Source organism: Thunnus thynnus, chromosome 1 (genome assembly GCF_963924715.1).
Source record: "Thunnus thynnus chromosome 1, fThuThy2.1, whole genome shotgun sequence".
In the NCBI taxonomy this organism is placed as follows: Eukaryota; Metazoa; Chordata; class Actinopteri; order Scombriformes; family Scombridae; genus Thunnus; species Thunnus thynnus.
The window spans coordinates 27,827,025-27,841,621 of NC_089517.1; the positions used below are offsets into that span (position 1 = coordinate 27,827,025).

Consider the following 14,597-nt stretch of genomic DNA (forward strand, 5'->3'; position numbering starts at 1 on the left):
GCTATCCTGGTCCTGGTCAGAGTTTTAGAGATACCAGCAGGTGGATTTTGTTACCTTTAGACAGAAATGTTTCCCCCTGTTTCACTCTTTATGCAAAGCTAAGTTAACCAGCTGCTATCTGAATCTATATATTTACCACAAATAAGTGAGAGAGGTGTTTCATCTAATCCAACAACAGCTGCAGAAAATGAAAGCAAAATACACTTAGCAAAAAGACTTGTTTAATTTTGTTACCGATCATGAAAATGGTTCCTACATATAACAAACCTGTTGACTGTTAACTGACTCAGAGTTTCATTATACACTGTATACAGTGTACATTATGTTTAAATACTGTGATATTTTGTAAATTACATTATTTTTTGCATAATTATACACTAACTCATCTGCAGGGCTCTTTTTTCTCCCTCCCTCCCCACAGTTAACAAGGTGAGATTAATTTTAATCTATGAATGCAAAACTGTACAGCACAATATATCATACACTAAGATATAACATCAAGGTCATAATGATTGCAATGTGACAAGAAATAACCCAAGTACGCAAGTTGCCAGGTATCTTAAATGTCATTTTTGGGAATGTAAATGCCAGGAAAAGTATTCAAACAGGGAGTTAAATTGACTGATAAATCTTTGGAGACCAAGGTGATAAAAAAGAAAATAACAGAGATTCTTGAGATTTAAGTTGGGCTGAAGAATGCACAGTTTGGTAGAGATCCAAAGAATTACACTGAGATTAACTTTCAAATTTCTTTGATGTTTATTTACAGAAGAGTAGTTTCCACAGACATCTTGAGAGTTGTTGTGAGTTTTGACATGTTCACATATGGTAACACAGTGGAAATATTTCTACAAACCACAAATACTACCTCTCCTGTGACTGATTCCTCTGAACAAGCAATGTTTCTATCACACATCATGGCTATGGTCGCCATGACTAACACTGAGTAATCCATCTGTCGTTTTACAGACTAACAAAATTGCACTTCTAGAAATGTAAAGATGACAGTCAAAAGTTTCTCATGGCCCAGGAAGAAGTGCTCATCTATTAAGTGCTCCTACAATTGCTCCTACAGTTGCTCCTACAGTAGCATCTTTGACATGAATGAGGTCTTGTTCGGCACACAATGATTACAGAGGTGTCTGAATAGCTGTAGAGCGTTGCTGGCGGTTCATGACCACAGAGTCTGTGCTTACACATTCTGAGAAGCACAACTGAGCGGGTACACACAAAACTAGAGAGGACGACGTACAAAAAAAAAAAAAAATCCACAACAATGTGACATCACTGGACAAAGCAGCTCACCACAAAGCACCAGAATGTACAGAGAGAAGACAGAATACACTGAGTGATTTGTACAAAACAAAATATCATCTGTGCATAAGAGTTTCCTTGATTTACTTTCCAAAAAGGACAAAATGAGGCTTTGTTTGACAACAAATGACATGTATCTGAGTTGGATATGCTGGCATGATCCTCTACAATTTTATGCAAAGATGGGGCACCTGAGTAGAGAAGAGACAATTATTTCTAAATGGCTGTCTGCATTGAGAGGTATGACCTGCCTGGGGAGGATGTCCCTTTAGCCCTTCTTCCTGCTTAGTACTTCAGTTGCCTGGGTTGTGTTAAAGTGGTATTTTACCAAAAACAGACTCTTACGCTGTTATTCAGCAGAAGCACAAATTTGGTAATAACTAGTATCGCAGAATAACAATGTAAAAGTCAGTTTAGATTATGTCCACTGACCCCTTACCCCTGTTATTTGTTTACCCCTTCACCACTAGACTAGACCATCCAGGCCACTGTAATGAGTAATAACTCACACTGAGGTAAAACTTAACAGTCGATCCTGTCCTCCATGAAAAACTTGGCTCACAAAACAACAGGATGCTTATGTTCTACTTGTTATAAAATGTGCAGTATCAAGAAACTGATCAGAATCAAATCAACAAGTTACCAACATGAGGTATACTGTTTAATACAACCCTTACAGAAAGAGGATGAAATGAAAATTAGCAAAGTAATTATCATCTCTACGAAATGAGAGCACCCACTCCCCCACCAAAAAAAAAAAAAATCTGATTGTTCCAGCCAACAAAAAGACAAACAAAAAGGAAAAAATTACATGTATTTCAAAGATAGTGGTTAAAAGAGTTAAATAGAGCTCATATAAGGAGAGCATACATCCTTTTTGCTGGAGGCAGGTTTTAGGCTAATCCCCATTACAGATCCTCTGTGTTGGCTCCACACACCACTACTGCATCAAGACTTAAAATACGAGCAAAACAGCCTGATTTAGCCGAAATATTTGTGGTAAAACATGAAAACATAAAACATGAAACTTCTAAACTTAAATACTGTATGTTACTATAGTCTATATTGAACCATTGCAATGTCCAACTAAGATTTTTATTATAGATTTTGGCAGCTACATTATGATAAAATCTGACTCCTGCATCACAGATGTGAAATCACTTAACTGAATAACTCTCAAATACTGCAACTCACTGACACAAACCATCTCATTTCAAAACATGTTAAATGTCCATCAGAACAAATTGCAGTGGTGTCGAGAGCATTCTCTGGGCAGAAGAGCATCAGCAAATAATTTGTATTTTACATAGCCTACACAAGTGCCAAATGGCTGTGGTTGGTCTGCAATGACAACAGAGGTTTTTCACAGAAGGCTCTTGAATATCTCCCATGTTGGAAGACACAACAGCTGCAATGGGCAAAGCGATGGTTTCTTTGTATTCAATTATGAGAAATATACATAAAATACAAAATCAAAACTTGGTATAATATTTGTTTGTACTATTTGAAAATGGGTAATGTTGGGTAAAAGACACAAACTTGATGTTCAGTGAAAGGACTCTACAGGCTGAGCGTCAAAAGGTTTAGACAATCATAAGTCATCTTTGTTACTGTTACTACTTACTCAAAACACTCTTATACTACTCTGATTCAGTCATCCCCATTCACTGGGTAGTCCAGACACTACAGATTTGGCTCAAGTATTTGCAAATACTGAAGTGAATGGATGAACTGAAGCCAGCTCGGGATGAAGCCAATCACAGCAGCAGGAACATAGTCTGGGGTTTTAGCACTCCTCTTCTTAAGGTAGCATGGCTAATCATGGCTGACCTGGACTGAGAGAGGTATGTCGAAGATATCAGACTGGAATGCTTTTAAGAATATGCTTCTTTATGGATTCAGGACATAGAAAAACAGTATCAGTAGAGAACCTGGGTCAAAAATACACACAAATAATTTTGGTGGTTCATTTTAGCATACATAAAGAGTATATGATCACTAGAACACAAAACTGGCTGCACTGCTCACTATGTATTAAAATAGTCACCCAAATTAATGATGTAACAGCAGATGTTTTATTTTAAAAGCAAGTGGAAACCTGCTCTGACATCACTGATTGGAGTGGCCACAAGTAAAAACATGCTTGACACTTTAGATCGATGAGTTGAGTGGTGCAGCAGCAGTTTCCTGCCACAGGTGAACTTGCTGTTGAATTACTCTTCATGTACCATTTAAGCGTGGTTTGCCAAATAGCACAATACAGTGAGTTTCGTACATTTTTAAGTCTTGAATTCTCCTGATATAGCAAACTCTGCACTAACCCCCAAAACATCCTCCAGCTAATATTTGACCCAGGTCTGCTGACAAACACATTCAATTCTTTCCCTACATGACTGCTACAGCAGTAAGAAACATGTTAATTATATTGCAAGGTTAAGTACATACATGGCAAGGCTAAAAAATAAAATTATAATAAAATAAGCCTCTTTGAGGTACCAACCATGCATTTTGATCAGAAAAGTTTTAGAGCAAACACAATTATGTTGAGAAAGAAACATGTTGAGTATGTTTCCTACATGTCATGAGAAACACTTTACATTTCAGTTGTTGGGGTGATTGAGTTGAGCTGGTTAGATTTAGACACTTGCATGGCATACATACAAAAAGAAGTGGTCTCCGGCTTGCACACTCCCTTTTCACTGCTGGATGACTAAAGACAGCCACCTGAGAGAAGAAGAGACATCATGTACAACAGAGCTTGACTCAATGGTCTGCTCATTCTGTCAGTTTTTGAAGTGTACTATTATTATTATTATTATTATTATTATTATTATTATTATTATTATTATTATTATCAGCATTATTATTATTATTATTGTTATTATTATTATGTTTCATATCACACTCACACAGAGAAACCCTTGCCCTTTGTTTCCACAAGTGAAACATGAGTTAAAGTATTGGGTTCACATCCTTACAGGTCTTAGTTTGGATGGGAAGCACCTATAAAACCATCTTACACACACTGAATATAGACATGTCAGTCATCACCTCCTGCATGAAAGAAAGTTACAGCTTCTGCAACTGTAACATTTCTGAAATAATAATTATAATAAAAATAATTTGACCTTCGTGCCACCTACAGGCAATGCAGGTTACAGCTTAGCTTTTTTCTTTTTTATAGCTACTGTTTTCTTTGTGTTTGTGTGTGTATGTGTGTGTGCGTGTTTTGTTTTTGTTTTAGGTTTCACATTTTGCATCACATGTAAGATACATAATTAAAAATGTGTACCTTTTAAAACGTCCACCACAGACAGACACTCAAACAGAACCCGTGAAATTTGAAAACTGCTGTAGTAACACTCATTGCCTGCAGGTGGCACAAAGGTCAAATTACTTTGCCTATAGATGATACTGGTTTGACTTGAACTTCACGTCCAGAACTGCAGGTCTGAAATTGCTGTGACTCTGCAATTAGATGAAACTGGCTGGACCTGGTTTCAGGTGCTTCCATCAAAGACACTGTGTGTTCTTGTTCTCTGTGGGCGTTTTACAATACTGAGTGACACAATCTAGCTGAGATCTGAGAGGAAGCCTGCAATGCACTAAAGCGACATAATTTGCTATTTGACTTATCACAAGAACATACAGTCAGTGTCGGACGATTATTTCTGCAAATACCAAAGGCTTTAAAATCAGACGAGTTAAGAAAAAGATCTTAAAAAGGTGCTAGTTACATAAAACTAATAAAACCACACTGGAAACCGTCCTGAAAAGAAATTGAGGTAGTGTTGTTGATAAGGAATAGGGATGCACCAGTTCTCCTTTTACACTGCAGAAACCAATAAGTATTGGTTAATTATGAAAACCAATCTAATCCAATACTTGAGTATCACAGATTTTATTGAACAGTTTGGGTCAATATAAAAATTGGAGTATATTTCTTTCTTTCTTCTCATCAAACTCCATTCCTACCTAATAAATGTAGAAATATCAATGGCATTGTGGAAAAAACATTTCCTTGAAAAATCATGGCAAGGATTTCACTTCGAACTATTTTTTTATTATATCAAATTAAAAATGACAAATTGCTCAAACTGATGGCACAAAATCTTGAGACCAGTGTGGACATTGGTGCATCCCTAATTGGGAGCCAAACCAGGAGAGCCATCTTCAGATGGGTGTTTGTTACATTTAACATGTAAATACTTTGATTCCAAAATGAGATATCCACCATCTGAAAAACAGCAAGACCACTTTTTTACTTCTCAACTGAGTGTCCCTGGTTCACAAGATCATTCCACCTGGATATATGGCATTTTGGAAAATAATACTTCACGTGTACCAAATCTGTATATCTGTATGTGTTTTTTTTCATCATATTGACATGTGTTTTGTACTTGTACTGAATATAATCATCTATAGAAATATACAGAGGTTATAAATGCACCTAGAATAATTAGGCACCTGAGACCCCCACACTCCAGTCAGGAAATGTGTGTGTAAATGTTTACGTGTGAACATGTGAGTTTATATGAGATACCATGGAATCAACACAGCTATGCTTTAGCTTTCTATGTGTGTGTGTGTGTGTGTGTGTGTGTGTCTGTGTGTGTGTGTGGACCCTGAGATAGCAGGAGGTTGGAGAGAGACACAGGTGTTCTGCACTCTAAGAGTGTGCAGGAACTCTTCAAGGCTAATTCCTCAGTGCCACAGTAAAGTAGCATCCACACAAAGAAGCCCATGGAGACCCATTGAGCCTGCGCTTCCACTCCTCCCGACCACAATGATGAGCCTTTCCAAGTGCTCACTCACTCAGGGAACGTTCCAGCCTCTCTCCTTCCTGAGTGGAACAGAGCCATGTGTGACACAGTGGGAATAGCCTCCTTCAATCCACTTTTATCTGCTTGGTTAAGTTAAATCTTTCTTTTCTTTCCTACGGACAGGACAATGCTAGAGAATGCATACCCATATACAGTACTCTACTACTAAAAATATACTGTATACTGTATATACACAAGTATGAAACAATGGATGCAAAGTATTTATAAAAACTTTGCAAGGAAGAGAAAGAAATCCAACAATGAGGTGCATAAAAATAATCCTTGGGGATCCTTCCTGGGTACATAGAGGAAACAAAATCAGTCTGATGTCTGTATGTGTGTGTAAGGGTCGATGCCCTACATGCAAAGGCTACGGGCACAGGTAACTGTGTGCTGCTGAGGTAGAGTGGACAAGGCCGGAGCTGACAAAGGGGGCGGGGGACAGCCCAGCAGAAATGGCCTTCCCTGGTGCCAAAGGGCACTGTCTGGAGTCCCCGTTCTCCAGATGCTCTGACCTCAGCACAGACCGCATTGTCTTAGGGGAGTGGAAGCCATTGGTTAGCCCCATGTCCTGCTGTGGTTCTATGTCTGCATTCGGATGGTCTGTCATGCCTTCTAGCTCCCTGTTGTGATTAGCCACCAACTTTATCGAGGGAAGACTCGAGGGGCTTTGGGCCAGTGACAGTTTTTCAAGAGGTTCCTCCTCTCGTGGCAGGCTTGGCTGGCTCAAAGGGGAATATCTGTCCTCTGATAATGAAGGTCCCCTGGTGGTGTTAGAATCCTTCGCCTTCTTGCTGCCCTCCTCCGCTTTCTCCCTTCCTGGATCTGACAGCTCTGAGTGAACGATAACCTCTGCCTCGACCTGGTTACTGCACAGAGATATACACAGACGATCTTCCTGCAACAAAATAATGTCACTGTTACTTCAGGTCATTCTATCAATTGATCTACCAAGGTAACACTCAATGTTTTCTTGTGTAAGTACACATACAGTCTGTAATAGCTGATCTTTAGTACACATCTAAGATAATGTAACCCATAATCCTGGAGCATGATGGGTAACATTTCACATAGATATCAGCAGGAATCACAGTTAGAAATGCCATTTGACTCGCTGATCCCAAAGCTGAGATAGCCTCTCGAATTTACCTGCTTGTTAGATGCAGATTGATAGCTGGATTGTAAGTAATTATATTTAGTTCATGCATTTACCGTGCCGTTATCATTAGTTAGCATGTTGAGAGCTCCATTAATGAGTTTCGGAGAGTCTTCTGTTATGGTGTCTCTGTATCTAGTGATTCTGTTGACCCAATTATGACTCACAGAACCGTTCCAAGCAGCCTGCAAGATTAACAACACAGTGGATGCACAAAAATTAGAGCTATTATCCCTCTATCAACATGTGAAAAAACATCAAAGTATCCCAAGGCCATCTGTAAAAGAACTCCCCGTTTGCAGGTTTTGACCTTGGTTTCAGGTGTAGGGGCATCCTCCCCTTCCTCTGGATTTGCACTTGCCATCAGGCTCTGCTCCTCTGGGGCCGCTGTTAGCAGCAGACCAGACTCTTGGCTGCCTGGGGGCATCAGTGTCTCCAACTCGTGGCCATCGCTGCACTCTGGCACATCAGGGGGAATGGGGCAGCCTCCTCTCCTGTACTGAGGGGTCACAGCTGTGGAGTCCAGGCCCCCAGATACCTCCCTATTTGGAGCAGAGATAGGGGGGGAGGCAGGGATAGAGTTGGACATTATAGAAGACTGTTACAGTAATACAGTTGTCTGAGTAAATATCTGACTTTATGTTTGTAACACAACATTTGTTCTGGGTAAGTGTAACAAGTAAGAGGTAAAGAGAGCAGGTAGATGAGTGCACAGGTACTGTATACAAGTTACCATACCTGGCCTTGCCGTTACGAAAGCTTAAACACATGCAGAGAAGGATGCATATCAGCCCCAGACACACACCAACTATGATGCCTGTCACTGCATGGATGTCCAGCTCTGTTAAAACAACAGACATGGAAAAGGAGGAAGAAGTGTATAGTAAGAATCAAGGTAAACCACAATCAGCAGCATTAGCTTTTATTTGCATTGAGCATCAGATTAGTAGGGTTACCACATCCAAATAACCTCAGGCAATTTATTCAATTGCATTTAAAAATGATGTATTTTGACATATTATATGGCTCAGATCTGTCGTGAAGAGACGCTGTTAGAATGTATTGATTCCTTCATTTAGGACAAAGTTACAGCACGGTACCAAAGAGGTACTAGGCAACATTAAACTAGGGAGAGCAGACCTTCATTGATATTCATTTATGCTCGTCATCTTTGGCAGTCTGGACATGGAGAGGAGAGGAAACAGATGGCGGGAGCTCTCACCCACCCACCAACCATCACAGTTCCATTCACACTACATACTGGCAACACTATAACAGCCCATATTCACAAAATAAATCTATTACTCTCTCGTATACAAAGGGTTTGGGTAAAAAGACACTTCATTCTCACAGCTTATTGTGCCGGGAAAGTTCAGTATTTAGAAACTTACAACACAAAATTACACTTGAATTATATTATCTTTTGACAATAAACTCCCACCCATGAAACACAACAGATAAAACATATTGAACATTTATGCACTGCTGTACATAGCAATATTCCTCTCACATGCACATGTGAAGAGAAATTCAATATTTAAATGTTTAAATGAAAGTTCATTGATTATTTTCCTAAACCCAGGAGCTTGCATGTCCCTGAATGAGTTGAAGGGGCTCGTGTTGAATAATTGTTTGGTGGGGAGTTAATGGTTCCATATTCATGACTCCCTCTGTTTAAAGACAAAAGGGGCATTTAATAACTACAGGTATTGCTAAAATGCTGACTAATGGGAAATTATAAAGTGCATAATGAAATTGCAAACTTAAACACAAAGTGACATGAGAGTAAAGAAAGTGCTTTTCATAGCAGTCCTGCATTGTACAGAGAGCAGTAATCTCCCCCAGGGGGTCACTGATGAGGCTGCCCCTTTGATATCCACACTTATTATCCTCAGAATGCACCAGAACAGGAAAAGTGAAATAAAAGTGTCCTGCAGGGCTACACTTTCTCTCCTGGCAGGGACAAATTACCCACTTTAATAGGAAAGTCTGTGCATGTATGTGTGTGTGCCTTAGTATGGATGTGAAAGTGAGTGTGTGTGTGTGTGTATGAGAAAATCCTATGCAATGAAAAAGCATTACAATAAGAAAAATACACAAAAAATACCTGGCAAGTTAATATTGTTTTCTCGCTCCCTCTGTTGTCAGTTCTCATTAAAAAATGCCCATCATTTCTTTCTTCCCACACTGTTAAAGCTCCTCTCATTAACAAATGGAAGTATCATTGTTAGTGTTTCAGCCTCTGTCTTTAAGACCACATAAATCCTAACACCTCTCTTTTTTTAAGTCTAAGTTCATTAAATTTTTTTGTTTTGTCTTTGAAATTGACCTCTTTAGAATCCAGTGCTCTGAAAGCACTGTTTGGAGTGGCTTCCCCACCACTGAATCCGACTGTCTTAGAGGTTGACTTATAGCATTTGTTGGTCTGCTGGCCAGATGCCTGATCTTACTTAGATGGAAGTCCGCCCTGTCATGGTCAATTGATAAAGGAAGTGTTGCATAATGCGAAGCTTGAGAAAATAGTATACACTGAAAGGCTCCACAAGGACATTTGTGGAAATACCTTTTATGCATATGTCAAAAAGCTTAACCTCCCATTTGGCCCAAAATGAAATCATATTTTTTTTTAATTTATTCATTTTTTTAAGCAATTTATTTTTTTAAATTTTCTCTGTATTTATGATTTGGGTTGGGGTGAGCTGGGTGGTGGGAAGGGTTTGTGTGTAGTGTTGTTTTATTTTTGGAGGCTCTTGTAATATAATATATGTAATAAAGAAATTGACCTCTCTGTACTGAACTAATGCTACTTCCACAACCATGATTACTGCTGCCAGCGCTCCTATTACTTACTTTCTTATTATTACTGTCACCTATAGGTATGCCACATGACACGTACCATATTGTTGAGGTGGGGTGTGAACATCCTTTACAGGTGAATAAGGCCCCGGTCCCACCTCTGTAGATGCGCCCAACTTAAAAAAGTAATGGTTGCCACTGGACAAACCCTGGACCTCCACACTGGTAATGCTCCCTGAGAAGGAGAGAAACAGACAGTGCCAATTTTCTTAAACATGTTGAAAAAACATATTACTGTGCCAACATTATGAAGATACATATGTAAGTTGCACTACTAAATAAAATTATGAGTCAGAAGTTCAATCTTAATTGTTTTGCGTGCAGAATAGTCATGTCATGTTAGCCAACACTCACCATCCTGAGAAAGGTTTTTCCACAAGTGGTCAGGCTGGCTGACGTTCCCACTGTACAAGATCCTGTAGCTGACGATGATACCATTAGGCTCCAGAGGAGGGCGCCAGCTCACCAGAACAGAGCTGGAGTCTAGCGCACTCAGCTGCAGCTCCTCCGGAGGTGTGGAGGGCCCTGGAGGAGAAAGGAGGACTGGGTCAGTAATTAGAGCCCAGAAATGAGGCCTCACAGTTGGGGAATGTATATTGTCTTGGTGGGGGATTTGACATGCTGTGTGACAACCATCTGCGTTCTCGTGTCCCTGCCACCTGGGTACAGGAGCGAGGGGATGAGCAGGGCAATGGGGGCATGGGCCACGGCTCAGGTGATGATACATGGTAGTGGAGAGTGTGACAGGGTGACTGGTGGTGATAATGTCATTAAAAGCAGCACACTCTCCACTCACCCATCCTTACTTGGCTGACAGACAGAGCTGCTGGCCAACATGAGTGCCACTGCTACTCCTGGGTTTTTTACAGCCAGTTATCAGCCATTGATGGCAACCGCTAATTCCCATGTCCACTGGCCACTGGCCAGCAAGCAGGCTGATCTGCACACGAGCACACACTCACTTGCATGCACAGGCATACTCAAGCACACCTTAACACACACATAAAGTATCTGCCGGCTTCAGAAAGCAAAATTATAAGACCTTTACTTAGGTTCTGAAAGAAAAAAACGAACTTCAAGAACAATGTTAAATTAACGATGTGACATGATGAAAAATGTTTTAATACAGCAGACACAATGAAAAAAAAGTGTGACATGCGGTCAGATCAACAATTCATGTGAATCTAAGAGCAGACATGGTGAAACTCTTCTCTAAGTCTCTAATAACTGTATTTTGAATTATATGGATTTTTAGGGGCAATACCCTGAAATTGAAGCTCTTGTTTTTTCGTTAATTTTCAAACAGACAAGGTTCACTGACCCTGTATCCACCTCTTCTAGACACTTATTATCACACATTAACACACATCCACACCCGGGAACTGCCCAGTATAAAATACTATAGTCTTCTACTGTTTCACAGTCTGTAATTCCCCTTGAGCAGTTTGAGGTTAAGTGACTTGCTCCAGCACACTGCCAATTTTGCAAGGGAAAGGAGCGTTTTCATTAATTAATATCAAGCGAATTGAAGTGTACACTTGAGAGAATTTTCTGATCGACTTAATGCAAAAAAAAGTGTTTTCCCCCTTTGCCACAGTTCTACATGAGTAAGAACACTACACCACCTACTGTAGGTAAACTGCTGATTAATCATTATTGAAAAAAATAAGGAAAATCTTAAGGGTATTTGATGGGTCTTTAAAAGCTAATTGAATAAATTGATAGAGCACAGCAGAGACTTACGGTCAGACAGAGTGGACTCCTCCACTGTGCCACTGAAGGGTCCCACAACGTCCACTCCATTAGATTGCACTGCCAGCTCATAGCGGGTGAAGGGCTTCAGTGCCCCGAGCAGTATCTCTTGAGCAGAGCTGCAACACACAAGGGTAGAGTCTGCAGTGTATGTTTTATATTCTGAACTGAAAGAAAAAAAACACTTAATTACATTTAGTCTTGTTAGTTTGAGCTGTTGGACCACTCTAGGCTACAATATGTATTACCTTTATATTGTTACCCCTTACTACCTGCTGGTTGCTTGACAACCATTATTTATTATGCCTAAAATTACTTGCAGTATACACCTACTTAGCCCATGAACTCCATATCCAATATCTATCTATCCTCATTATACCTGAATAAATATGTAAAGAATGATGAAAAGAGGAAGTAGTTGCAAAATAAGTGTTGAAGGTAAAATCAATGCAAACCACATTATGTGCTGTACTTTGTGTTATGAGACTTGATGTCTTGCTATTTGAAGATTCAAAATACAATAGAACTCTCACAAGAAAAAAATGCATTTGTTTGTTTGGTGCTGGACACAAAACTATTCTTATATGTAAAGAAATGGAGAATGCAAGATGTTCTCAAAAGTGATAAAGACTGGCCACTGAAAAGAAAATTCTCCTGTCACTCTTAGGCAGAACAAGCATGTAGGAGATCCAGTTGATCTCTGTTCTCCCTGCAATCTCCAAAAGAGCCCAAATAAGGTCTGGGCTCAATCAACAATAACCTCTAACCTCAAAAGGCATGGATGTATATTCAACTTCGTCTGGAAATGCCCTCAGGTAAACTGAGAACCCTTTCTTCACATTAAAGTGTCAATATAAGTTTTGACTCCTCACAGAACCATCTCTCTCCCCAAACTGTGTGGGACAACCCCAAGTGAAATTTATGACATCAAAGAACTGCTACATTCTTCATCAACCCAAGTTTCAGAAAATACTGGACCGTTTCCTTGGACAAATGCAGAGAGACTGTTTATCATAGTGAAACCTCATCAAGTTGTTTGATGAGTTTGGACAACTCTATCTACATTTTATGTTCTCTTTTCACCTTCTAATCTCATACATACACACACACCCACATTCCAAAGCACATCCTCTCCTGTTGCTTTCACCCTGGTGTGACTCCAGATAAAGATAGTCCAGACCTGTCGTAAATTCAGTTAAGCCTAGTTGAATTTCTGTGTTCCTTATAGCCAGAAGTTTAAGTATATAACCATCTATATATTATTGTTCACAAAGTAATTCTTGTCAAACCAGTCCAACTGTGATCTTTCTACGATCAAGTATAGCCGAGATAGAAATACCTAGTCTTAATTGTTACATAGTAATAGAACCACAGTGCCATCCAGTGGACAACTTTCAGTAAGGTTGAATGTTGAAGTAAGACCTCTGCCAGATATATTATGTAGAATGTTTTCTTATCGTGATCTATTAAATTATCATTAAACTCTATATAACTCAATAGGAATGTGATATGTATGAAGGATTACTTTGATAAGCAAAGAATTAACACTAGTAGTTATAATGTATGTTAGCTAGTAGGAAGAGTGAGTGCTAAATAACTATAGTATTTTTTAAGTAAGCTGCACTGATGATTGTTAACTTTGTGTGTTAATGGATGCATAGCCAACAAAGACTACATTTTTATGTTTAACCTAATCAAACGATTTAATTCAGGTATTGTGATGGTGATTATATTATAAATGTGTGTCTCCGAACATTTGAGTAAATGGTGAAATGTTCATGTTGAAATTTAATCAACTCAGAGAGGATCACGTGTTTTCTCTTAGACAAAAGATTTTCCGTTTTGCATGGGAGAACATCTATCTCCACCCACACATGCCTATCTTAGCACCAGCCTAATAAAAACAGCGTACTTTCTACGCTCATCCTGCTTTTTCCTTTAAAAGGAGACGCATGTTGCGTCCTGAAGACTTCTGCCATTTTACCTTTTGTATTACGTGATCTTCTAAGTTAACTCTCCTTTTTCTTTAAGCTACGTGCAGTCTTGTTACTTCAGTAAAACAAATTTTATTTTGAAATCCTTTCACGCTTAGTATCTTGAAGTATAGTTTTGTTCGGCCTGCAAGATTATTTTTGAGTAATATAGTAAGAAAGTCAGTCAGTCAGAGACTTCAATTAAAACAACCCGCTCTCTACAGATCAAGACCTCATCAAGGTTGTATTTCAGAAACAACCACAAAGATCAGCCTTTGTCCTTCTTTGTAACAGTGAACCCTGTGGTGATTCGGAGAATTGCCTGAAGAATCTGTAACACCAACACTGCTCCTTAAAGGCTCCCACAATGCTCACGAGCGGAAACTCCTCTGGGAAACCCTGCTGCAGAACAGCTGGTTTTCCGACCTGACGCTACAGACAACAGCTGATCTCCCTCAAGTCATCTAAAGATAATGCCACGCAAAGTAGGCTAAACAACGCTACTCCTGCTCTCCATCTACCTCATGATCAAGAGTTGGTGTCGTTTAAAGGTCCAGTGTGTAATATGTGTGGTATTTAGCGGCCTCTAACGGTGAGGTTCTAGATTGAAGCACTCCGCCGCTCACCCCTCCCCTCACTTTGAAGAGGTTCCAGAAGCTACGGTGGCCTTCAAGGAAAAGAAGCTATTTGCTGAAGCTGTCAGGGTCCACGACAACTTCGAGC

The 14,597-nt window shown here is 39.6% G+C and overlaps 1 protein-coding gene across 3 annotated transcripts in view; it reads right to left on the reverse strand.

The window, feature by feature from the left end:
- Positions 1 to 724: 724 nt before the first annotated feature.
- The window catches only part of igdcc4 (immunoglobulin superfamily, DCC subclass, member 4), a 62,593-nt gene continuing 48,720 nt past the window's right edge, over positions 725 to 14,597 (reverse strand). The window contains exons 14-21 of one of the 3 annotated variants that reach the window (XR_010928904.1): positions 11,893 to 12,020; positions 10,504 to 10,674; positions 10,190 to 10,324; positions 8,032 to 8,134; positions 7,604 to 7,835; positions 7,350 to 7,478; positions 3,976 to 7,035; positions 725 to 3,149 (exon numbers count right to left, since the gene is read on the reverse strand). Coding sequence is in view for 2 of the 3 variants with exons in the window: in XM_067594081.1 (XP_067450182.1) it covers positions 6,508 to 7,035; positions 7,350 to 7,478; positions 7,604 to 7,835; positions 8,032 to 8,134; positions 10,190 to 10,324; positions 10,504 to 10,674; positions 11,893 to 12,020 (1,426 nt within the window). In the remaining variant the exon portion in view is untranslated. Of the gene's footprint in view, positions 7,036 to 7,349; positions 7,479 to 7,603; positions 7,836 to 8,031; positions 8,135 to 10,189; positions 10,325 to 10,503; positions 10,675 to 11,892; positions 12,021 to 14,597 lie in introns of all 3 variants that reach the window. The other 2 variants (XM_067594081.1, XM_067594095.1) reach the window with 2 other exon arrangements.